The 23,195-nt window shown below is 40.2% G+C and overlaps 6 protein-coding genes across 8 annotated transcripts; 1 reads left to right on the forward strand and 5 right to left on the reverse strand.

Annotated features, from left to right (window-relative positions):
* Positions 1–82: 82 nt before the first annotated feature.
* Positions 83–1,601, reverse strand: LOC119546863 (cytochrome b561 domain-containing protein 2). Of its 2 annotated transcripts, XM_037853467.1 has the most exons (4): positions 1,462–1,601; positions 1,025–1,379; positions 768–960; positions 83–461 (listed from the first exon to the last, which is right to left on the reverse strand). In XM_037853467.1, the coding sequence occupies exons 2-4, from the start codon at positions 1,328–1,330 to the stop codon at positions 151–153; spliced, it is 810 nt and encodes a 269-aa protein (XP_037709395.1). In that variant the 5' UTR covers positions 1,331–1,379; positions 1,462–1,601; the 3' UTR covers positions 83–150. The 2 variants fall into 2 exon arrangements, with proteins under 2 accessions (XP_037709395.1, XP_037709394.1); XM_037853466.1 differs by having other exon boundaries at positions 1,025–1,587.
* Positions 1,602–3,677: 2,076 nt separating this feature from the next.
* Positions 3,678–4,897, reverse strand: LOC119547445. Its single transcript, XM_037854305.1, has one exon. The coding sequence runs from the start codon at positions 4,518–4,520 to the stop codon at positions 3,852–3,854; it is 669 nt and encodes a 222-aa protein (XP_037710233.1). The 5' UTR covers positions 4,521–4,897; the 3' UTR covers positions 3,678–3,851.
* Positions 4,898–6,683: 1,786 nt separating this feature from the next.
* Positions 6,684–13,645, reverse strand: LOC119546214 (alpha-2-macroglobulin). Of its 2 annotated transcripts, none has more exons than XM_037852351.1 (7): positions 13,410–13,645; positions 10,989–11,717; positions 10,503–10,929; positions 10,093–10,433; positions 9,477–10,030; positions 7,071–9,196; positions 6,684–6,997 (listed from the first exon to the last, which is right to left on the reverse strand). In XM_037852351.1, exons 1-7 carry the CDS (start codon positions 13,490–13,492, stop codon positions 6,758–6,760), a joined length of 4,500 nt encoding a protein of 1,499 aa, XP_037708279.1. In that variant the 5' UTR covers positions 13,493–13,645; the 3' UTR covers positions 6,684–6,757. The 2 variants fall into 2 exon arrangements, with proteins under 2 accessions (XP_037708279.1, XP_037708278.1); XM_037852350.1 differs by having other exon boundaries at positions 7,071–9,205; positions 13,410–13,644.
* Positions 13,646–16,824: 3,179 nt separating this feature from the next.
* LOC119546957 lies at positions 16,825–18,730 on the forward strand. Its single transcript, XM_037853602.1, has 3 exons — positions 16,825–17,130; positions 17,609–17,831; positions 17,898–18,730. The coding sequence occupies exons 1-3, from the start codon at positions 16,966–16,968 to the stop codon at positions 18,227–18,229; spliced, it is 720 nt and encodes a 239-aa protein (XP_037709530.1). The 5' UTR covers positions 16,825–16,965; the 3' UTR covers positions 18,230–18,730.
* On the reverse strand, positions 18,534–21,614 carry LOC119546956 (protein ref(2)P). The gene is made up of 3 exons (XM_037853601.1): positions 21,108–21,614; positions 18,970–20,493; positions 18,534–18,915 (listed from the first exon to the last, which is right to left on the reverse strand). Exons 1-3 carry the CDS (start codon positions 21,286–21,288, stop codon positions 18,770–18,772), a joined length of 1,851 nt encoding a protein of 616 aa, XP_037709529.1. The 5' UTR covers positions 21,289–21,614; the 3' UTR covers positions 18,534–18,769.
* A 459-nt stretch (positions 21,615–22,073) lies between these two features.
* LOC119548576 lies at positions 22,074–22,721 on the reverse strand. Its single transcript, XM_037855894.1, has 3 exons — positions 22,421–22,721; positions 22,188–22,365; positions 22,074–22,128 (listed from the first exon to the last, which is right to left on the reverse strand). Exons 1-3 carry the CDS (start codon positions 22,719–22,721, stop codon positions 22,074–22,076), a joined length of 534 nt encoding a protein of 177 aa, XP_037711822.1.
* Between the last annotated feature and the right edge of the window lie 474 nt (positions 22,722–23,195).

Below are 23,195 nucleotides of genomic sequence, written 5' to 3' on the forward strand. Positions count from 1 at the left end.
AATCATTGAACGATAAGATTAGTCAATAGAGAAGGATTATCAAAATTGTTAGATAGGTCAGAAGTAAGGAAAGAAATTGGCGTATAAGAAATGAATTTATTTTTATTTACATATTTATGTACACTCGAAAGCTAAGCCTGTTTCTCCTACTTAAAACTGCTGGGATATACTTTTACATTTTTGATAGAGTGCCTTCAGGGGACCATAGCTCGACAGAACCAACGATATGAGGGTGAGGCACTTCATCAGGATTTGGAAATCAGTCTCACTGCGGCTCGTGAAGTATCCCGTCTGGTAGCCGTAATACTGGGTTACCAGTGCGATCACAAAGCAGGCGAATCCCAGGAAATTGTGGAATGTCTTGTTCAGCAGTGGCGTAATCAGTTTCTTCACACGCGGGGAGAAAAGTGCAGCCAGGCCGGAGGTCATGGCCAGAATGCATAGTATAAAAGCGGTCAATCCTGTTGGTTAATAAGAAATGTATAAGTCTCAGTTTGATAATTATAGTAAATAATGCTGATATAAGCAGAGCTAAATTGAATTGGTGTCTTTATGACTATTGAAAGTATCGAACTGCTCGTCTTCCAGACAAAATTTATATTGCAGTTCTAATTAAAGGAACTCTTTATATTTCAAAGTAAAAGAACCGATTGAAGAAAACTAGAATTGCTTGGATTGTTATCAAAAATGCTCAAAACTTTCATATTCTTCTCTGGAATTAGCATCTGCTGCTGTATAACAAGCATTATCTATTTGTTTTCACTCACCCAGCTTGCCATGTGTGGTCTGAAACATAAACCCCTTCTGTATCATTTTGATAAGAGCTCCAGATGCACCACAACCGCCTCCCAATGTCAGGACAACCCAATGTATTGTGGTCTTCGTTTGGCGTTTGTAACCGTTTGTCAAGACATTTCCACCGTAATGGATCATAACTCCCTCGGCCATAAAGAAGGAGAACTATGAAATATAATGTCAATTAGTGCATTGGTTTAGGAGTCTATAAGATCTCAAAACTATTTACCCCAATGGTCACCAGCCAGGCATGCAGACTGGTACCAGATAATCCAGTTCGCAGGGTTATGTAGGACATATAGATGGTGACAAATCCAATGCACATCTGATTTAGAACATTCAGAAAGTATTCCAATCTCTGCAAGCGATCCTGACCCTCATGGCCGGATAGCGAACTGTGTGCCATTTTCGAATAGCGTCGCGGAGATTCGAAGGGAATAAATGTGGGTCGGCGCTGCGATTCCGTGCGGATCGTACTGCCGTAGTCGACGACTGGCTGGGCTCTACTAACCACAGGCTGCTGATTCTCGGACATTGTAGTTTCCGTTTTTCAGTTTCTTCGCCCGCTAGTCTTTATCAGTACGCTGAAATAATGTTATTTTCGTGTTAACATTTATACAATTGTCGACTGATAATACTGCCTGCCATTTTTCACCGACAAATTACCGCAAATTTTTTATTATTAGGGAAAAACCAGACGTGTGCACCAAATATGATATAGCTATTAAATGTTTAATGTTCGACCGATACGCCTGTTGAACTTTGTTAGTCAAACCGTTTGCTCGACGGTTAATGAGTAACTGCCGAAGCCTTTTCTGCACCGTCATTTCCACGATTACTCTAAACTTGACCACAATCTTGTTTTTATTCCTATTCATATCGGTTTTCTCCTCGGGAAGCTATTAAAGTGCAGACAAAACCGCAAGTATAGACCTTTAGTCGTGTGCCCTTTTTTGAATTTTCGATAGCGCGCAAATATTTCTGTCGATCAATTTGCATTTATCAACACTAAACGAACCTTAATTCTGGATGCACCAGTGCTGGCAGTATAGCTTTATTACAATTAATATATAGTATTCATTTATATATTCAAATGTATGGCTATTAAGAAAGATTGCCACCAAGTATTAAACAATTGTACATGTGTATAGTCCATCGTATAGATGTATCTACCAAATTTTGTTACAAAAGCGCCAGCAATCAAATTAAAATGTAATTATTTCGACGAATGTTTGATTGGTTTCCGCCAAAAAATTTTATATCAGAACATTTTTTTTGTGAAAGGTGCATTAGATTGTCATAATAAAAAAGAACCGATTAAATAGCTGAAAAAAAAATGTTTAACATAGTACATAAATTACATACATTTTAAATTTTATTGGTTTTTAAAAAGGTTATTTATACAAAATTATTACAATTTTTAAAATAAAAACCGGTAGTCGTCATTGAAGGGCAGTAATTATGTTTAGTTTCGGGGTCATCTTTATTGAAATCCAAGGATCTAACGTGATTGCCCTAAGCCAGTGAGACAGTGGATCCTGGATCGGCTAGGCGGTTAATTGCGGTCCAGTAGAAGATATCATAGATCTTTCCCTCAAATTGCTAAATTTCGTCTTTAAAGGACACATACCGCGACATTTTTCGGCAGCTGTGAGCCAATCTTCCTTGATATTGTAGTCAAATTTAAAATACCTGGAGCCAATCTGCTCGAAATTTGGCGGTATGGATATCTCCAAAGTCTCTGTCTTCAACTCCAATGAAGCCCTTATTGTGTTCAACGTTTTTTTTATAACATCCAGTCTACTTTTGACAAAAGTCCTTATTTATCTATCTATTTTACCATCAAAGTGATTACCTAGATGTTGCTAACGTTCTCTTACATACTCAAATATAAAGTTTAATTTATCTTGGGTTTCGAATAAGGTGCTGTTTAAGAAAGCCCAAAAAAGCACTGTTGGAGAAGTCAGGGGATCCACAAAGATGTAGCGCGATTAACGCATACAAAGTGTAAGTAGACAATCTAAACATTTTGCGAGAGTAAAACCGACGATGACTAGCTTTTGACTTGGACTGATTCTAAATTTGTTCTGAGGCAAAATACTTTCCAAATCGGGTTCCTAAGATTATTAGCATACTTGGGAAAAAACTTTATATTTCAACACGTGCGACCCAAAATGTTTTGAAATTAGCTGTTGCTATGAAGATTCTAGTGCTTAAATTGCGCATGGAAGTCGTATACCTTTGCAAAGGGTATTATAATTTTGGTCAAATGCTTGAAGCGCAGTAAAGGAGGCATTCGCAACCCTATAAAGTATATTTTCAGTGTAAGGTTTTATCCACAAAAGCAAAAAACCAAGCGTAGTATTACTCTAGGCACTTTGTTTTAAAATGCGTTGCATACCTAAAAGGCATTTTTCCTCATGTTTTATCTTTTTCTTTTGGAGTCACATGTGCAACTATACAGTTTAATCGAATTAACCCCTGAGAAACTCAAGTATCTTTACAAAAAGCTAGTAAGTTGTGTCTTTCCATTGTATTAGCCCATAAATAAACATACATACATATGTAGCCACTCAGGGGCTAGTCAGGAGGTGGATTTTCAAGATGATTTCTATATCAATTAGTGATTTACCGATTTTTATTATTATTATTATTAAATATTATATACCCTTAGATTATTTCAAAATATGGTATACATTTTAGATTTATTTATAAATTTTTTAAAGTAACAGGATTTTATTTATGTAGATTGTATTATATCAAAATTGTAATATTAATTTCCTAAGTAATTTAAATCGTAATTTCACAAAAACTGTAATATTTAATTTCTTAAATAATTGTTATTGTAGGTTATCCAAATAGTTACTTTTAAAATTATAAATATCCTTTTTAAGGAATTGTAATTTTATTAAATTATAGTTCTACCAACTAAAGTTATGAAACACATGTTTGGTATAATATTTGTATGGATTAACATTAATTTAAGCTATAAATAAATTGTCTATCTTAAATTAGTATACAGTATGTACAGGATGTAGGATTCACGACAGCCGTTCCTAACTTGCCAAGCTGCCGAATTTCTGGTAGAGCGATTTCATAGCTCCAATGCTGGTTATGACCATTAGGACCATAGTGACGACCTGCATGAGGATGATGAAGTCCTCTCCTTGGCCCCTGAATATTCCGGTTTGCGTGTATCCATAGAACTGGGCCATCATGGCGATTACGAATGCGGCAAAGCTGAGGACCACATGGAAGGTCTTGTTGATTAGCGGCGAGATGGTTCGGCTGAGGGATTTCGCCAGGAAGGCGGCCAAGCCGCTCAGTAATGAGATCAGGCACAGGACGAAAGCGGCAAAACCCAAGCGGGCATGTAATGTGACACTAATGGCCCAATCATCACGTATTAACTGGATCAGACAGCCGGCCACGCCCATGCCGCCTCCCAGGATCTGAAGAACCACATGGAAGGCAGTCTTGTATTTTCGGGAATATCGGAGTGTTAGCCAACTGCCATCGTAAAAGCACATCATGCCCTCGGCCATTAGGAAGACAAATCCGAAGGTCACCAGCCAGGCATGGATATAAATTCCCGAAAGGTCCTTGCGCAAACAGGTCCAACTAACCCATATGGTCACAAAGCCTATGCACAGCTGGTTGATCACATATAGCGCCGATTCAATGTGCTGCAGCACAGAGGTGGGTTTGGATTTTTCATCACTCATGGTGGCACTATTTTCGAATTATTTCACCAAAATTGTAATGTTAATTTCAGCAAAATTTTAATATCAATTTCTTAAGTAATTGAAATCGTAATTTCACAAAAACTGTAATATTTAATTTCTTAAATAATTGTATTGTAGGTTTTCCAAACAGTTACGTTCAAAATTAAAAATATCCTTAGAAAGGAATTTCACAAAAACTTTAATTTTTAATTTTCTTAAATAATTGTTATTGTAGGTTTTCCAAGCAGTTACTTTTAAAATTAAAAATATCCTTTTTAAGGAAATGTAATTTTTTAAAAATATTTAATTTTCAATTTTTTTATGTCCTTCATAAGGACACTTCTTTCAGTTGGTTTCCTGTATTTTAACGCTTGTGTATTAGCTATTACAACGAACCATATGCGACTGAGGTTTTTATTGCCTTCGGAGTGGCTTTGTCACTCTCACTAGACTGGCAGACTATTTGTTTGCTATCGGGTTATCAGCAAAACATTTTGGGTACCTCGTTCTAATGCATTTGACTCAAAGGATTATACAATATTATTGAGTGGGCCGTTGCACGTTCACGTTCGCAGTATCTTTAGCCAAGCGATCTAATCAGCCTTATCGACATCCATTCATTCACTCGATGATGTCGGGGGGTTTTTGAAGTAAAAGTGAAAAAGGATTACCATTCAGGGGCTCTTGTATATGCGCTGGCACTCACGTTGACCATTCCTACAAACGGACATGAGCCCGGGGACTAAATTTAGAGGGGTTATTAATATTAATTAGACTTCAGTTATTCAAGTGCTGGCCCACTCTTGTACCACTTATTGATAATCTACATAATACTCATGTATTCCTTTCGGATCGCAAGTCACTATCGCCTTATCGGAATGCAAAATCGCACGTACGAGATAAAGGTTACCACACACTTGAAAATATACAAATATTTTTTGAGTCATTTGGCCAATTGTCTAGCCATAGTGTTTGATTTTAGCCACTCATAACTAGACTAAGCATTTTTAAGCCACCCGCACGCTTAAAAGTTTACGGCTATGATAAGCTGAACATTTTTAATGAAATAATGTATAGCAATGTTTGCAAAAATTAATTGCTGACTTAGCAAATATTCTTATCTACCATCTGACATTGAGCGTGATTAAGGTGTATTGGATTAAACTTCAAGTAGTGTTAAAATTTATATGACATGGCTTGATTTACGAAGCTTTGCACTCGATACTGGGGACTTTAGTTGAGCTTCGATTTGAATTGATAACATTCGGTTGCCTTCCTGTCATAATTATCATAGATAGAAACTCTGGACGGCTTAGGATTGGTCACCTCAAACGATCTGTATGCCTCAATGTGAATGCATTTCACTTCATTCTTGGCCGGACTTTCAAAGTACACGGTTACCTCGGATTTTTTGTTCTTGGTCTACAGTTCCACAGTTGGGGAAAACCAAAAATAAATTTTGTTTAAGGATAATAATTTTTATTAAACTGTGTATATCCCAATATTCAAAATTAGTTGATCTTATGGATAGGCCTATTCTTTACTGAGAGGCTGCACTGGTACCCTTTGCCTTAATTTGGCTTCCTGATGAAAACCATACTTCTCAGCGAACTTAATCAGGGTTGTGAAACTTACAACTGTTTGCTGACTGGATTCAAACTATCCAAAACTTTTCATTTGCCCCAAAAGTCATCGATTAGTGCAGATAGCGGATTGTGGAATAACTTGTACTAATTTCATGAGAGAAAGGAGGATGTGATCTTGACATCTTGAGTGCATCGTTTCCTTACGTCTTCTGCCCACTAAACATGATAATCTTTCTGCTGCGGTTAGGGTTTCAGTTAGCCTACAAGTTTCGATTCTCCAAGTTTCACAGAGTATTGTAAACGGATAGAAAAAGAGTAAGGTTGAAACGCTTTGATTTTTGTAGAGGTTTTTTGGATGTATCCTCATCTCTTACGGATGTAAGGAAACCCAGAGCTTACCAAAGTACGTTATGTCCTATGTTGTTTAACATTGGTTTTTTTTTTGAACAAATCGAATTACTAATATTAGATCACATTAAGTCTAGGTGTTGTATGGATTTAAACACAGATTTCTTATCGTTTTATTCAGAAAAGACCTTCCATTAATAGGCTTACTTGGTAAAAGAAAAAAGAACAATTTGTATCACAATCACAATATTTTATTTGATGTAAGGACAGAAAGCATTATTAGTTCGTTTTGGTTTGGGTACTTCAGCACTTTGTCTTGCACTCGTCTCCCTCGCAAATATCGCAGAGCTTCGAGTCAATGGAGTAGTACTCGGTGGCCTTCTTGTTCGTGTCATAGTAATCGTAGAGGATCACCGAGGATGGTTTCTGGTTGGCCACCGCATGCGTCCTGTAGGCCTCGATGGGAATGCATTTGCTCTGGTTCTTGGACAGATTCTCGAAGTAGACAACCACCACAGAGTCACCATTCTTGGTCTCCACCAACTGTGAAGGAAATAGTAATAGAATTGTAAGAAAGAACATTGAAGTTAATTATGGGTGAAGCCTTTAAACTTACCCGCACACGCTCGATCTGCCGGATTTCCTTGAAGGTGTCCTCATCGACAGTGTATCCAGAGGGCAGTGAAACCTCCAGAATGGCCATGTTCGATTCCTTGGCCTTGCCCTCCTCCACATAGTCCACGCAAACGTTCAACTCCAGTTTGGCCGGCGAAGTCTCAGGCAGGACAGTGGTCTCAACCTTAAAGCTGGGCTTCGGATCCTTCTCCACCACATTATACTGATAGCTGATCTGGACGAGAGCAGCGCCCGTGCCCTTGGCCTCGAACTCCAGGGACTTGGTGCCCTGCGGGAACTCAACGGTCTGGAGCAGCAGATCATTCTCCTCCGATGTGGTCAGCTTCTCGGTCTTTTCGCGTTTGCCCTTGTTGGAAACGGTCACGTCCCATTTGGCCGCCTCGTAGCCCGACTTCTCGGCGAACTTAATCAGGGCTGTGAGACCCACAACCGTGTCCTGACTGGAAGCAAATCCTCCGAAGCTGTTTCTCTGGGCCACCAACCAACGGACCGTGTTCAGAACCGTGTCGGCTGTCTCCTGCTCCGATTCCAGGAGCGAGAGCAGGGCGTAGGAGGTGATCTCCACATCCTGACTCCAAATCCAACACCACCAGCGTCCGCAGTTCTTGGAGGCGCGCAGCTTCTCCAAATCCTCGGTCCACCAAGTGCGATCGTCCTCCTTTTGGGCCAGGGACTTGAGACTCTCCACCTGCTTGTCAGCACCTGGGGCCTTGGCTCTTTGCAGAGCATAGATGGCAATGGACTTAGGCAACAGTTCCACGGAATCCGCCGTATTGGCGCTGAGATAGGACACCGCCTTGTCAATGGCCGCCTGGTTGGGTTTCTCCTCCTCCAGCAGAGCCAACAGTGAGTTGGCCGTGAGGGTCAGGTGAGATCGCTGGGAGCCATAGAAGTACTCTCCCTCCTCGGTAAAGCTTCCGTTTTCCGCCTGGCGAGTCAGCAGGAACTCATAGCCCTTGGCCAAGAGCTGCTCATCCAGATCAACGATATCCTTGATCTTGCTGAACGAACGCAGGACATAGGCAGTTAGCCAGGTGGATCCATTGCGTTCCGGATCCTCCTCCCTCCACTTGTGAGGTCCAAAGGAACTGTAGCTGCCGTCGTCGTGGCGATAGTGCAACATATTCTGATAGCCCTCCTGGAGATTCCTCTTGATCCGAGTGTCCAGAGCAGGCGTCAGTTTCTTAATGCTCTTTAGATAATCCCGGACCAGATAGTTGGGCACCAGCTTGGACATGGTCTGCTCACCACAACCGCTGGGCAATCGCAGAAGGTTCTCCAGGTTTTTCACAACCGGACCGAGGAGATCACCCACCAGACCGAATTCCACGCGCTCCGAATCGGGAACCACATCCTCCGGCACTTCCAACTCGAAGGTGTTCTTGAACTCGCCCGTATCCTTGAGATTGATGAAGAACGCTCGGTTCTGGTACTGGGTGATGCCCTCGGGGATCACCTTGAGCGCCTTGTGCACAGCATCACCGGCCAGCGGTGAGATGGCCGTGAATTTCAGCAGAATGTTGCCAATCACCTTGGGGCGGATCAGGAAAGAGGCTCCTGCCGCTTCGTTGGCACCCACTCGGATTTTCTGCGAACGCTTCTGGTCGCCAATAACCTCATTCGAGGCATCCACAAAGTCGTACTCGCCATCCTCATTATCCAGGGTCAGTTCCACGTCCAGTATCTTGGGCAGATAGTTAAAGACCAAAGCCGGCACACTGATCACCTCACCGCGTTTCACGGAGAAGGGCAGCCGGACGGAGACGAAGAACGGTTGGAAGGTCTTGATGTTGGTCTTCTCATCCGTGACACCCAATCCCTTCTGGGGATGCAGCGAAAAGCCGGTAACCACCCAGCTGGTGATCGTATCGGGTATGGTCTTTACCCACTTGAAGACCTCCTCCTCCGTGCTCTCAATATCGGCGAAAATCCAAGTCTCCGCAAAATTCTTTCGCACAGCAGGTGCAGCTGCAGATCCTGCCTCGGCGGCGAATCCTATGGCTTGAGGAGCTGCAGCTCCCAGGGCGGCGGTCGTTGAGTGGAATACTGGACTATCGTGGGCCACTGCTGTTTTTCTCATGGCGAACAGGGCACCACCGCCAAAACCTGCGCTTTCTAGAAATGAAGAACACTTGAGTAAGTCTTCTTTATATATAAAATTCTGCTTAACATTTTAAGAATCATTGAAGAGCCTAAACTGTAATAATATAGGGTCCATGTTTTTACTAAATATTCCTACTATAGCTTAGGGTTTTACTAAGAACTAATTTCTAACTAACATAGGTGACCCCAACAGCTGCAATTAAATATCTGTTCATGACTTATGATTGGTAGTTACTAGTAATAGATATAAATATATATATTAGATATTATACATCATACATACGTGTATAGGAGACGGGAGCGGTGAGATTATAGAAGAAATAGGCATTGGTCATGGTCACCACGCCAGTTCGTTCTCCGGGAAAGTAGGAGTAGCCACCCTGCCAGGGAGTAGATGTATCGTATCCATTCAAACGCCAGTTGAAGGAGTCCTTGTTCAAGTCGTTGTTGTTGCCCAGGAGGAGTACACTCTGGTCGACGGCCAGCAGGCCAACGAAGGACTTTGCCGGTGTCTTGATCTCCAGTTCAACATCGGCCCCTGGTTTCACCTCCTCGGGACCCTTGATTTCGATCTTGTTTTGCAGCTCCACCTCCACGCTAAAGGTTTCCTCGGCATATCGGAATTCTCCGGTCTCATCCACATAGTAGAAGTACACACGACCATGGGGAGCAGTTAGGAAAGTGGGCTTCAAGGTGATGTTGACGGTGTTTTGGGGTTCGGCCAGCTCAACTCGCTTGGTTTCCAGGATGTTTCCGCGTCCCACAATGTTGTAGACAAAGTATTTGAGCGGACGACTCGAGTTGAGGGTTACCTGATACTCCTGACCGATCTTTAGGCTGTAAAAAATGGTAATGAGTCATTGGTAAATGTTTAATATATTTAAAGTTAGGGTAGCTACCTCCAGGTGTCCTTGGGCCTCTGCACTTCGGCCTTGAACCACTCCTTTTCTTCCTCGTCGGTGCTGGGATTCTCAATCTTCTTTGGCTCCCTATAGGGGTAGGTGGTGTAGAGCTCGCGCTTTTCGTCCACAAACTCCAGCTCAATGCTATAGTAACGCGTGAAGTTGGCTATGTCCGGCAAATCGGGTAGAGTTACTTTAAAGACCGCCACACTCGAATCGTTCAAATGGCTCTCAAACACGAACGTTTTCTTCTCAATCTTGGGCAGTTCCGGCTCCTTGTGTTCATCGCCAAAACCATAGAAACCGTAATTGCGTCGAATTCCCTCAGTAAACTTGGCCTATTGGTAAGGGAAAAGGTGATATATATGCTAGCAATATATCAAGTCTATGTAGGATCATTAACCCACCTTCACCACCGACTTGGTGTCCGTAACCAGAGAGCCATCGACGAATGTTATCTTGAAGGCTATTTCGTTTTCCTTGTCGGGTTTGAACGAGAAGCAAGTGGAGTAGTCCGTGCAGGACATCTCATAGCGATAGGGATACAATTGGATGCCACCCGTTTCGTTGAGCTTCACACCGGTGAAGTCCTCCTCCACGGTGGCCGTAATTTGGGCATATGATGATGAGGTCTTGTGCGGCAGAAAACTGGCAAACTCCTTGAGATCCATGGTCAGCTTGGCCTTGCCACTGACCATGTCGGCGGTGCCGATAACCGAGTGTCCGGGGAAGTCATGGCGCACGGTCTTGCCATCCACATTCTCCCAGACGCTCGTCTCTTCCAGGTGGACATTGACCAAGACCTTGCCATTCACAGGTTTTCCGTAAGTATAGCTGAGGGATAAATTGGATATTAGAACCTAAGAGTAAAGCTAACAAAGGATATCACTTACTTGGCCTTAAGGACAACGTTTATTTCACCATCTCGCACCGAAACCTGCTGCGTAGCATCCATTTTGATCGAGTATTTGGGCAGCACGTACTTCTCCACTTCAAAGTTAACCCTCTCATCGGATTGACGCCACGAATGACCGAATCCAAAGGGTCGACGACCGAAATTGGGACCGCTACCACTTGACTGCTGTTTGCCATTCTGAACCTGCAGGGACCACGATCCCAGAGTTGCAAACTCGGAGAGCTCGAATTTGCCAGTGTAAACGCCACCGGTGGTCTTGATGTGCTTCTCCTGCTTGATGCGATTCCTCTTGGAGTCCTCGAACCACACAACCACTTCATCCTCGGCCGTTTCTGGGAGCAGGTTCTCGTTGAGGAAGATCACACGGTAGTTGATCGTATCGCCGGGCTTGTACTTGCCCTTATCGGTCTGGATTTTGATATAGGGCCTGAAACTCTCCCATGACAACTTGGTGGTGTTCTTAAACTCCAGTCCCTTGACACCCTCGGCCGTGAGATTATAGTCACCCGACTCCAGGGGCGGTAGTTTGAATGTGATCTGCTTGAACTCATCGGAACTGGCCAGCTCCACGTCTTGGGTTTCGTTGTACGAGGGCCCTGTGATTCCCACTTTTAGCGTGACGGGCTCCTTGGTCTGGTGAACAGCCACTGCCACATTGTAATCCCGGTTGGAGTGGATGGTTCCGGGACCCACAATGGTGTATTTACTGTAAAGAGTTTAGGTTTTTTTTATTATCATCACATAAGTACTTATCTCGTTTCCATATTTAAAAAAAAAACATTTTTCCCCAGACTAAAATGTTTAAAAAATTTAATTATTTTCGTCTAATCTCAAGACGAAACACATATGTAAATGGCTCTTCCAAATTTTAAAACATTTAAGTGTTATTACACTTTAACCTCATGATGATAATGAGTCCATTCTTTTGAGGGCATTAAAAAAATTTTTCTTAAGCTTATAGGTTTTTTTTGTTCTATGACAATAAATTATACCTAAATATGTATGTTTATAGTATATTTATACATGCATTTATTATGGCCCCGGGGAGATAACGGTATAAATTCCGGGAACCTGATCTGCCACATAAAAATTTGAAACCGGCTCAGAGATTATATAATCCAAGTTTATAACAAGCAGCCATTTTTCTCGCACTTACAGTCCTCGATCACGTACTCCAAAGTTAACTTGATTGTTCATCACAATTTGTTTATTAGCCATTGCTTACTTTGTTTGTGAACTGGGAATATTCTATCTTTTAAGATTTTTAATTGTATTCAATGAAACACCTTTATATTCATTTCTAATTATTGATAATTACATACACTGTAAAAAGTACAACAGGTACAAGATCGTGTCATAGATTAATGATTTATTCGCCAACAAAATCATTAAGACAAACAAAATATGTGACGTGCTCATTTATTTAACAATAATTTATAAAAATTGTATGTTAAATGGCTTACTTTGAAATTCAATTAGCATCACAAGTTGAGCCAAACAAGAAATTCAATTTAGAGATGTGGTAAAGAACACGTAATTGGTTTCTGAATAAATGGCATACAAGTTTCATCGAGATTAATCTGAATTATTTTAGGATTTTGTTTTGGTTCGCTAATAAATTTTATTTTCTTATTTGTTATTATTTATTATTATTAATTTTTTTCTTTATAACGCAAAGAGCAAATAAGATGAAATATAATATTAAATTAATTAGTGATTGGGACTACACCAAAAAAATAAAAACAAGTCAACTACCTTGACATTCATTAAAAACAGTCCTATTTGCATATTTAATAAAATAAAAATGGTTTCCCGGCTTACTAATTTCATCAATTTTATTTTCATATAATGTAATAAAATACTTTTCGCCAAGGTCAAACAGGATGAAATATAATATTAAATTAATAAGTGATTAGGCGAAAAGCGAAAAATACAAAGAAAAAAACATGTCAATTACCTTGACGATCATTAAAAACAGCGCTATCTGCCTATATGCATATTTAATTAATTAAAAATATACACCGACAGTCAGAGGTAGCTGGTGAACAAATGGTAATACTAAGTATAAAATACATATATGGGGGTGAGCCCCATTAGTAATTTTTTGTGTTAATAATAATAGTAGTAATAAGATATGTCAATTATTTTTACATTTCATTTAAACTATATGTAGGCTTGGTCAGTGATTTAACTTTTGATATTAACCATATCAACCTTTTTTTTGACAATCTTTTTTATATATACTATAGTATGTATATGTATATACCCATTTACCATTCTTGTTTTGATTATCACCTAAGTTTTCACTTTCCCCAAAACCCCATTTAACTATCATTCTGACCGCAGGTGTGTATTTCGATCGATTCGACCACTTAGTATAAATTGGAAATGGACTTACCCCTCGGCCTTTACCGGTTCCATCGTTTGCAACAGGGCCAAAATCGTACAAACCGTGACGGCAAAAGCGTCTGCGCGACGCATTTTGTTTGCGTTGTTGGTCAAAGGAGGGCAGGAGGAGCAAAATAATAAAAAAGTACAAATAAAATGGAATCAGTTCTCTCTCTACGGATTGTTGCGGAAAGTATTTTAAGCGCGGCTACAACCGACTTTGCTCAGAGTCGAGCTGGGACTGGTTCGGCTTGATGCCCCACGGATTTGTTATAGCATCGAGACTCAACAGTTCCCAAGCCGGGCGGACTAAGCGATAAAAGTCAATAATACTGTCGGTGTGAGCGAGGGTATATAATCGCCTTTATGTACATATGTATGTCTGTTACTTAAATCGATGACGAGTTGGGCAAACAAAACCAAAACAATAACACTGACCATAAAAAATGCCGGCTATCACGCCTTGAATATCAATAATGATGTGTTTTTACTTCAGCCAACTCCAAAAAAATATCATTCATTGTTGATAATAGAAGAATGGTTTAAAAGAGTTTACTATATCCGAAAAAAAATTGTGTTTTCACTTATAATCAAAAATATCAAAAACTTTAGCCAACTCCAAAAAAATATCATTCATTGTTGATTATAGAAAAATGTCTTAAAAAAGTTTAGTACATACGAAAAAAATTTTTTTTTCATTTATAATCAAAAATATAAGATAAGGATACAAATTCAGTAAAATGGAAATTATTCACAATGCAGTAAAGTGATAGAATATAATATTTCAGTACATAAATTGTCACATATAATCGAATTTTAAAAAGCTATTTTGATTTTAAAAATAATTTGGTTAGCCATATTTTTTAACACGTCAGTTAACACATATTATTTAAAGGCATTGACTAATTGATTATTTCGTCATATCTAGAAATTCACATATAAAGTGAAAATTTGACGTGTTTATATAGAACAACAGAAAAGGTTTTGCCCCTGGGCTTTACTGATTAACCATGAATGATATTTCAGGCATTTGTCACAGAATTATGGTCATGCAATTGTCAAATTAAAAGTGCTTTTGTGTACTTTCTGTGGGTTTTTCTAATAATTAACACTTTAATTGTCACTAATAACTGTCGCTTCGTGTTTTCCGCAATAATTCAAGATTTAGATTTTTAAGTAATTTAAATGATTTACGTACATGAGCTGAGCTTAAAAAAAAAACCCAAATATATTTGTCTTCTTGGAAGCACAAATTACTGGTAAAATCCCAATATATGTTATTGAATATAAATGTTTATGTTTTTTTTAGGGGGCTGGGACTTTTTGTTCGACTTGTTGATTAACAGTGCCAACAGAACTGGCGTCTGAATCGGAATACTGCAGCAGACTGACTAGGCGTTATATATACCAAACTCTCTCCTCTCTGGGTCAGCTGTTGTTGTTTTGGCTCAGTTTGATGGGACGCTATTTGCGACTCTCTCGATTTACCCAAGAATGACGTCACTGGGCCGTATTTCACATCGCTTTGCAAATGAAACTTGTATATAATGAAGAAGTGACTAATGGTCGATAAGTACTATGTAAAAGAGATTCGACAAACTGGATTTCTGTTTGGTGATTCCCCTTGGCTCTCTCTTGAGCGGTAAACTACATTTGCTGGTGATATACCGGTATTACTCTTCTGCTTATACCCTGTAATCGGAATAATGATCCTAAAATCTTCCATGGAAATATACATACATATGGGCTCAGTTCAAGTAAAAAACGATTCCAGGGAATCAGAACTCGAATACTACAAAAAAAAATATATGTGTTCAATATATTTTTACAATAATAAGTGTAACGAGAAAAGAAGTTAACTTCAGCAAGCCAAAGTTTATATACCCTTGCAGCTATAGTTATTAAAGTTAATTCGAAATTCTAAAAAATACAGAAAATGATATTCCCAATAGTATAAGATAAAATGTCAAAAAACACCGAAGCTATAATGTGTTAAAAAATATTTTTCCACCAACTTTCCGATCGTTTTTATGACAGCTATATGATATAGTCGTCCGATTTTGATTTTTTTTCGATTTTTCCTATGGGTGTTATAAAATATACATAGTTGCCGATCCGGCTGGTTCCGACTTATATACTACCTGCAAAAGAAAGAAGACTTTTGGGAAAGTTTTAGCCCGACAGCCTTAAAACTGAGGGACTAGTTTGCGGAGAAACGGACGGACAGACGGACATGGCTAGATCGACTGGTCTAGTGATGCTGATCAAGAATACATATTCCTTATGGGGTCGGAAACGTCTCCTTCACTGCGTTGCAAACTTCTGACTGAAATCATAATACCCTCTGCAAGGGTATAATAACAGATTTGTGGTAATATTTTTCTTAGTCTATTTAAATTGATTAGAAATAGCATACATAAATTTAATATATATATATGTACATTGTACATATATATTTAATTATTTTCTTGAAATTAAAGATCTACACCATTTAAAAGATCGTGTTTAGCGATTAAGTCCAACCTTCGGACATATAAACAATGTACATACATGTGCATATCACAATTCCGCTTTATTACTTTAGTAAATATATGATTGCCTAATCAATCATTGAGTTCAAGGAATTTGTTGTATGTATTTTTCATTATTATCTGCAAAGAGTAGAAGAGTACAGTAGATCTCCCCTAGCTCTCTATCTAAAAGTCTTATTGTTTTGATCTTACAATTTCTCAATTTCTCATTACGCATACGACATGTGTGCCATTTCTGACCTTTTTACATATATTTGTTTTCTTTATAGGACAAACATAGTTAACAAATCTTTGTTGCAAAGTGTTGACAATGGACTTCCCCACACAAACACTTCTAGTCCCTTATCTTTTCCTCTTCTCTTACTTTGAGCCGTATATTTATCGGGCATTTGCTTTTGTTAGAAATTTCACAACATTTATCACCATAGCCGACTATTTGGGTGGACCCAAACAAGTATGATCTACAAATTATAAAAATAAAATACATAGAGCTAAAAATCAACGGTACCTTTTGGAACTTTAATAAAAATGTTGTATTGTACAGAAAAAGAAACTTTTTTTTTTTGAAATATTTTAACTGCCTTGAATCTTTTTTTGGAAAACACTCATGGTGCAGAACATGATTAATTCCGGACACTTGGCACGGCCGATTATCCAAACCGGTTTTAGAATGCTCCAAAAATAACAATAATCACAGGAGAGCAATGCCAATCAATACCACCTGGGGCTGCTGCTGCCGCCTTTCCCGCCCCAAGGTAAAAAACACGTGAACGGGGCAACCCGTTGAATCACCTTTTTGCGAACGCCGCGCTCCACTGGCTTTGAAAGTGTGATTTTTTCGGATCGAGAGAGAATCGCGAGCTTTCAATGGCTTTTTTCCAGCTGTTCCATGCCGTCAGGCAGTCAAAAGCGTTCTAACACTCGCCTCGAGTGGTCGCGATCATCACAGTTTATGGTGCCAACCATTAGCTTATCGGTTTTACCTGCACATCTCACGTAGCAGATAAGGGATTTTTCCAAAAGATCCATAACATAATGACGGCTGCCGAATTACAAAGTTCCTTTGGAGGGTTCTACTTTGGTTTCTGCACCCTGATCTCACATGTGCTTCTGGCGGGAATCACTGCAGCCATCGTTTACAAGTGTCTGGTGCTAAAGTTGGTACACACCGCCGGACATGCCTTCTACTGTACAATAGCCGTAAGTACTCTAATTTATTTTCCCAAACAGATACATTTTAGGAGCCATAATAAAAGAGAATGGTATCACATATTCCATATATTGAGATTGTTTGCTCTTATGTAACGATTAGCAAGATATTGTAGTTATCTGATCAATACTATTTTAAGATTCGGTTTCTTTAAAATCAATTAGATATATTAATGAGTTTAAAATGTGCAAAATTAAATACCTACCAAATGAGTTTATCTTAGAAATACAGTATCTTCGCTACCTCTAAATAATTTTATATATAAATGAATAGGATCCCTGATAAATATTATAGTTGATCAAAACCAATCATGTAGTTGTTATAGGAATGACTAAAAAAATGGTACCTTATAGGTATTTCTTAAATAATATTTGCCACTCCGCAGATATGTAGCTACTTTATTGATTTTACTGAACCATGATTACAAAACTTCATTTAAATTTTCTGTAATATGTATCTCCACAACAGTTTGTTTTCTTCATGGGCGAGGCACTGCTGGTGCGAAATAGCACATATCTGGAGTCATGGATGGGTCCTCTAAACCTCAACCGCCTACATGCTGCCCTGGGTCTTCTGGCATTTGTGGTGGGAGTCGGTGGAATCGGAATCAAGACATGGCAGAAGCTAGAGCGCAAACGTGAAGATCCCAATGCCACCGTTCAGCATTTTAAGAGCAATCACGGCTTCTACGGTGGGTTTTGACTGTTCTATCCCAAAATGTCATGATAATTTATTCCTCCATCTCTCCCCATCTCAGGTATTCTCGGCTGTGCTCTTCTGCTCGGTAGCGTTCTTAGCGGTCTTCCGCTGTATTTTATCAACGGCGGCTTCACCTTGAAAATGCTCCATCGATTCTTCGGATTGACTGGATTTCTTGCCCTAATGGTATCGCAAATGTTCGGGTACAACACCGGGTTCGGCCGGCGACAGTGGAAGCCACATCACCAGAAGCTCTTCAAGTTTTTCACTTTCATTGCTACCATAACGACTGCAAATTACGAATTTCGTAGATTTGTACGGGATATGGCTGGTTTGGCAACCAATTATTTCATTGGATCAGATTCTGCTGAGGCGAGAGAAGATCTTTGAGGCTCCATTAATGGGCGAGTGTTTCTACTCTGGAATATCAATACTTCAGGGCGATTTGCGAGGAAACGAATTCCGCAACTAAGTATTGTAGATTTAATAGTCGCTGAATAATAGTGTATGCACTATGCGAAACTGATTAGTAAATGTTCAACGTACATTTCGCTTATAAATAGTTCGCAAGTATAATGTTGTAGTTAATATTATGTTATCTAGTTTGTGAAGGTTTTAGTTGTCTATGTCAATCACACTCTACTTAACCGTATCAATGAAAAATAAGACACTTTTCTTGCCAAAACAAGAATCATTTTGATTTTGTGCCTTTATTGTAATTTCACACATATACATAGCATAGTTGATTATTTAAAACATAATACACATATATTTTCACTTTTTTTTTTGGTAACGAGATTAGTCAAGCACCACAGAAAAATCTAAAACTACATAGTAAACAGAAACAATAAAATGAATTCCCTTTTTTCATTGGGTCTTATAAATATTGAAGATACATTGTGGATATATGGATATTTTAAATATGAATATTTAGTTGCGGTTCTGCGAGACATGCATAATATCCAAGGCGGCTGGAATATTGCCTTGAACCGACTCCAAAAGCTGGGTGAGCCAGGCACCCTCGTTGCTGAAACCCATAGCCATCATGGCGTGGATCGATGCATTGATGCGTTCATCTAAAAAAAGGGATGCTTAATAAAAGGCTTGATGAGATTTCTTAGTGAACTTACCGGTGTGATAGACGGGCACACTTCGCTTTTCCTCAGGAGCTGCTGGAGAAGTGCCCACGCTATTGGTAGACACTGATGTGGTCGAGGTCGAAGTACTCACCGTATCCACTTGGGAAGTCTGGGTGTTGGCTGTAGCCTGCTCCACGCGGGCCTCTTCGTTAATGTGCTGACGCAAAAGTTCGCTCAGCTGACCAAAGTCACGCACCGGCTGCTGTGGAGCAGCAGTGGGATTGGTCGACTCTAGATTGATCAAGTTGGTGTTGTTTGCGGAGTAAGCATTGTCAATAACCTGCCAGTCCTGGTCCAAGCTCTCCGAACGGCTTCTAACCTCCTCCGGCTCAGTGGAGGTCACTGGGGCAGCTTCAGCTGGCTTGGAAATCAACGGTTCTGTCTCCAAGGGTTCACCAGACATGGATCCAGAAATAGAGGGAGTAGCAGATTGGGCATTGGACTGATTGGCCGAGGAAGCAGCTGAGGGAAGAGACGACGGAGGTGCAGAGGGGGCAGCTGATGGAGCTGCAGAGGGAGCAGCCGACTGGCTGGCCGAAGAAGCAGTAGACTGGCCACTGGATTGAGCCTTCTCCTCTGGTTTCTTGGTCTCCTCGCTGGTAGTCATTGAGGGACCGAAAATTCCCGAATCTCCTAGCTCAGTTGGATCGATCATCTTGGCAAACATTTCGCTGAAATTGTTCAGGATCTCGATGCCAGCACGCATGTACTCGGGTGGCACCATCTGCGACAAGTTCTCCAGGTTGATCACTGGAGTGGTTGGAGTAGTCACTGGATCCTCGGTTGGGGAAACAGTTGGAGCTGCATTTACCTTCTTCGGTTCAGTTGGCTTGGCCTCGGTTTCTGCTGCCTTTTGAGCGGTAACAGTGGGCTCAGCTTTTGGAGCACTTGGTGGTGGTGCTGCAGCCTTGGGCTTTTCCGGTTCAGCTGTTGCAGTGGCCGCCGCAGTATCGTTCAGCGGCAAGTTAGATATCATCTCCACAAACTGGGACAAGACACCGCCATGGCGACGGGTGTGACGACGTTCGCGGCGACTCTCCCTGGTGGGATCTCCACCGGGAGCAGCCTGTGCCGCCTCCTGGAACGGGCAGTGACCCTTGAAGCGACGGCCACAGCGGCGTCCCAATGGAGCCGACCCGGTAATCCAGGCATCAATCGAAGTGGGCCCATTGCTGGTCGGCATGCGAATCATCAAGTGCTCGGGATGCTTATGGGCCGCCTCACATTTCTGGCAAAGATCAAAGTTGCTGCACTGGATGCACTTATAACGAAAGCCGATCAACGGGTCCAAGCCGCAACCATCGCAGGTGACCAAGTCGTGGATGGTGAAATTGCTCGGATCGTCAGCGGAAGGAGCTGAGGCGTTGGTCGAAGCAGTCTCCTGCTTAGAGACCTTTGGCTTCTCTTCTACACACGCCAATGGAGCCACTTGAACATGCATATTGTCCGCGCACTTGACAAGGAAAATCTCATAGTCATTTTGGTTGATCATTTCGATTTCATCCTGATCAGTATCTGAAAATGTTAAGTAAAAAAGAACAGAAGCAAAACAAACATGAGTCATTTTAGGTTTAATGTTTTTGTTATCACAGGTGAATCACAGATAGGTCAGGCTAGACAAGCGTAGGAATTCTAGTTATACCGGAATAGCTAGTATACTCTAGTTTTTTTCCAATACAATTACCAAATAAATAAATGTTTTATTTGTATCATTAACATTAACATTTCAAGGTAGTACTTTTAATATTTAAGGTAATATTTAAACATTTCATAATCAATTTGTTGACTACAGTACATTGCAGGTCTATATAAATATTTATCAGCTAAATATCAAATGTGTCAACACATATTTTTCCATAGATAAGCGTAAAGTCCAAAAAGTTTTTTTTTACTTTAATGTAAGTCCCCGAAATATAAGGTAAAACGCAATTTTCGGCTACTATTATAAAGAAAATGTTCAGAGTTGATAGCTAAATTGTCAGCACTGTTTTGCCAGATGCAGTTACATATTGTGTATGTAGATGCATATGTATGTATACAACCGTGTTGCAATTTTGGGGTCTCTACTGAAATACCTACACACCCTGGTATACAGTTATTTTATTCGGAATTTTCATTATACAACTCACCGATCCAGAAGGTCCTTATATCGCATTTCGGCAGCTGGCGTTCATGGAAAAGATATAGCTCTATTTCGCCGCGTAATATGGTGTAATTCTGGCTGGGCAATCGCAAGTATGCGTTAATTTTCTTTTGGGGTCCAGCGACGTCGTCTGCCTGATAGGTGATTTTAAATAGCTTTTCCGGCATTTTCGCAATATCTCCTATAGTTTCTGTAGAATTGCTCAATATATTTCGTTCGATGACGCGTTTATTTCACGTTTAACTTGTTGCAGCGAATTTATGTGACAGATTATACGAATTTGGAGCTCTCGACTACTGCGTCGTAGTTGTTCGGGCGTTCGATGGTGTATAGAATTGCAGCTGAATCGATGGCAGGTTTATATACTGCCCGAACTAGTTACTGGAAGGTTCTTGATACGACTGGCCTCCAAATTATTGCAAATCACGGTACTACCTAGCTGGGCTGCAGTGGATGATCTAGCCCGAAAAATGTATAGTAATGCCAAAGCTGGTCTTTGACAAAGAATAATAATATTTTGGTTATCGATAATGTAAATATTTCCTCGGTATTTTTATACGCTGCAACGAAGTCACTACTTTTGGTATTTTGTGGTATGTTAGGAACTTGTTCATTTGAGTTCTACCTTTGCTATTATTTCTGTTTTCAAATTTAAAACTCGTTCCTTTAAGATTTATTTTCTTTTAATATTTATACACACAGTGTAATACTCTTAGCAACCCCCTAATAAAATAAAACATTTTTGAGTGAAAATAAAGCACTTTCACTTATTTATATAGATTTATTAACTATTACCTATAAAGTGGAATCCCCGAATATATTTTGCCGTGCAGTGGAATTCGTATATTAGGACCAACGGAAATTTAAATTTGAAGTAGGATTTTAATTTGATTATACATATTTCCTAAAAACTTAATACTAAACGTTTGACATTTTTACTGAACTTGGATGTTTAGGCCTTAGAAGTCTTAAGCATCTTCAATAGCTGGAGCAGTTGAGTTGGAGTCCTGAAAAAGCACACAAATCAATATATTCCATAAAAATTACACTTATCTTAACAACTAACCGGCTGGCGTTTTGTGGAGCTATAATTTGTTGTTGTCTGCTTTCCAAATCGTTTTTAGACTGCTCTGGAATTTTAGTAACGCCTTCGGGGGCCGCAGGTTCCGTATCTGTGACGGGATCTTTTTCGAACATTTGATTCGATTCTGGTTCTGGAGTAGATTGGCGCATCATCATTTCACCTGAGGAGGTAGACATTTTATAATGCAATTTAACGATCCTTTTGGCAATACTCACTTAGATAATATTCGGCCATCGTGTAAAGCCAATTGGAACCCATTTGAGGGGCCAGCCCGATAACGACCCCATCAAGTTTTAGCTGAAAGTTTTCGGCGCCCTTTTGCCTTTGGTCGTAGAGAATGTCCTCCCGCTGGAAACCGTTCTCGGAATAGTCATCATATAAGACCTCCAGCAGGTCGCTAACCACGTTCCTCGAATTCCCTGGCCTTATCTTTCCGCCAACGGGATGGGCTAGACTTTTTCCAAATGCCAAAAGCAGCAGGGCAAAGACAAACAGCCGGTTGGTGAACTTGCACATTTTCCCTAGCAAAAAAAAACGGCAGGACCGATGTGCTCCAAAGGCGTTTGGAGAATGATTCCATATTCTTAGCCGCTCTAAAGGCGAGCCCACCTGAATCAGAAGACCAAGAAAACCCGATTTCTGGACACAGTTCAATGGCCGCCGATCGGCCCAATGACTTCCGCATTGCCAGGGAGCTGTGGGAATCTTCTGCTCAGCGCATTTCTAATGCTTCCTAGCAGCCATATAAGAAAGCAGTTCCATTCGATAGGAGCTATCTGCAGAGCAGATCTGTGGCTGGTCGTCTCCGATTCCAAATCCCTTTCTAAAAACTAACACATTCTTTTTAAACTTGAAAGTTCGATCAAAATACACTTTAGAAGAGAAAAGCTTTTAAACACATAATATAAAAACTATGTTAGATGGATTCTGGGTAAGCTTAAAATTTAATTTTCAAATAAATTCTGGAAACGATTGCAAAGATTTAAAAAA

This window comes from Drosophila subpulchrella, chromosome 2L (assembly GCF_014743375.2).
Source record: "Drosophila subpulchrella strain 33 F10 #4 breed RU33 chromosome 2L, RU_Dsub_v1.1 Primary Assembly, whole genome shotgun sequence".
Lineage (NCBI taxonomy): Eukaryota > Metazoa > Arthropoda > Insecta > Diptera > Drosophilidae > Drosophila > Drosophila subpulchrella.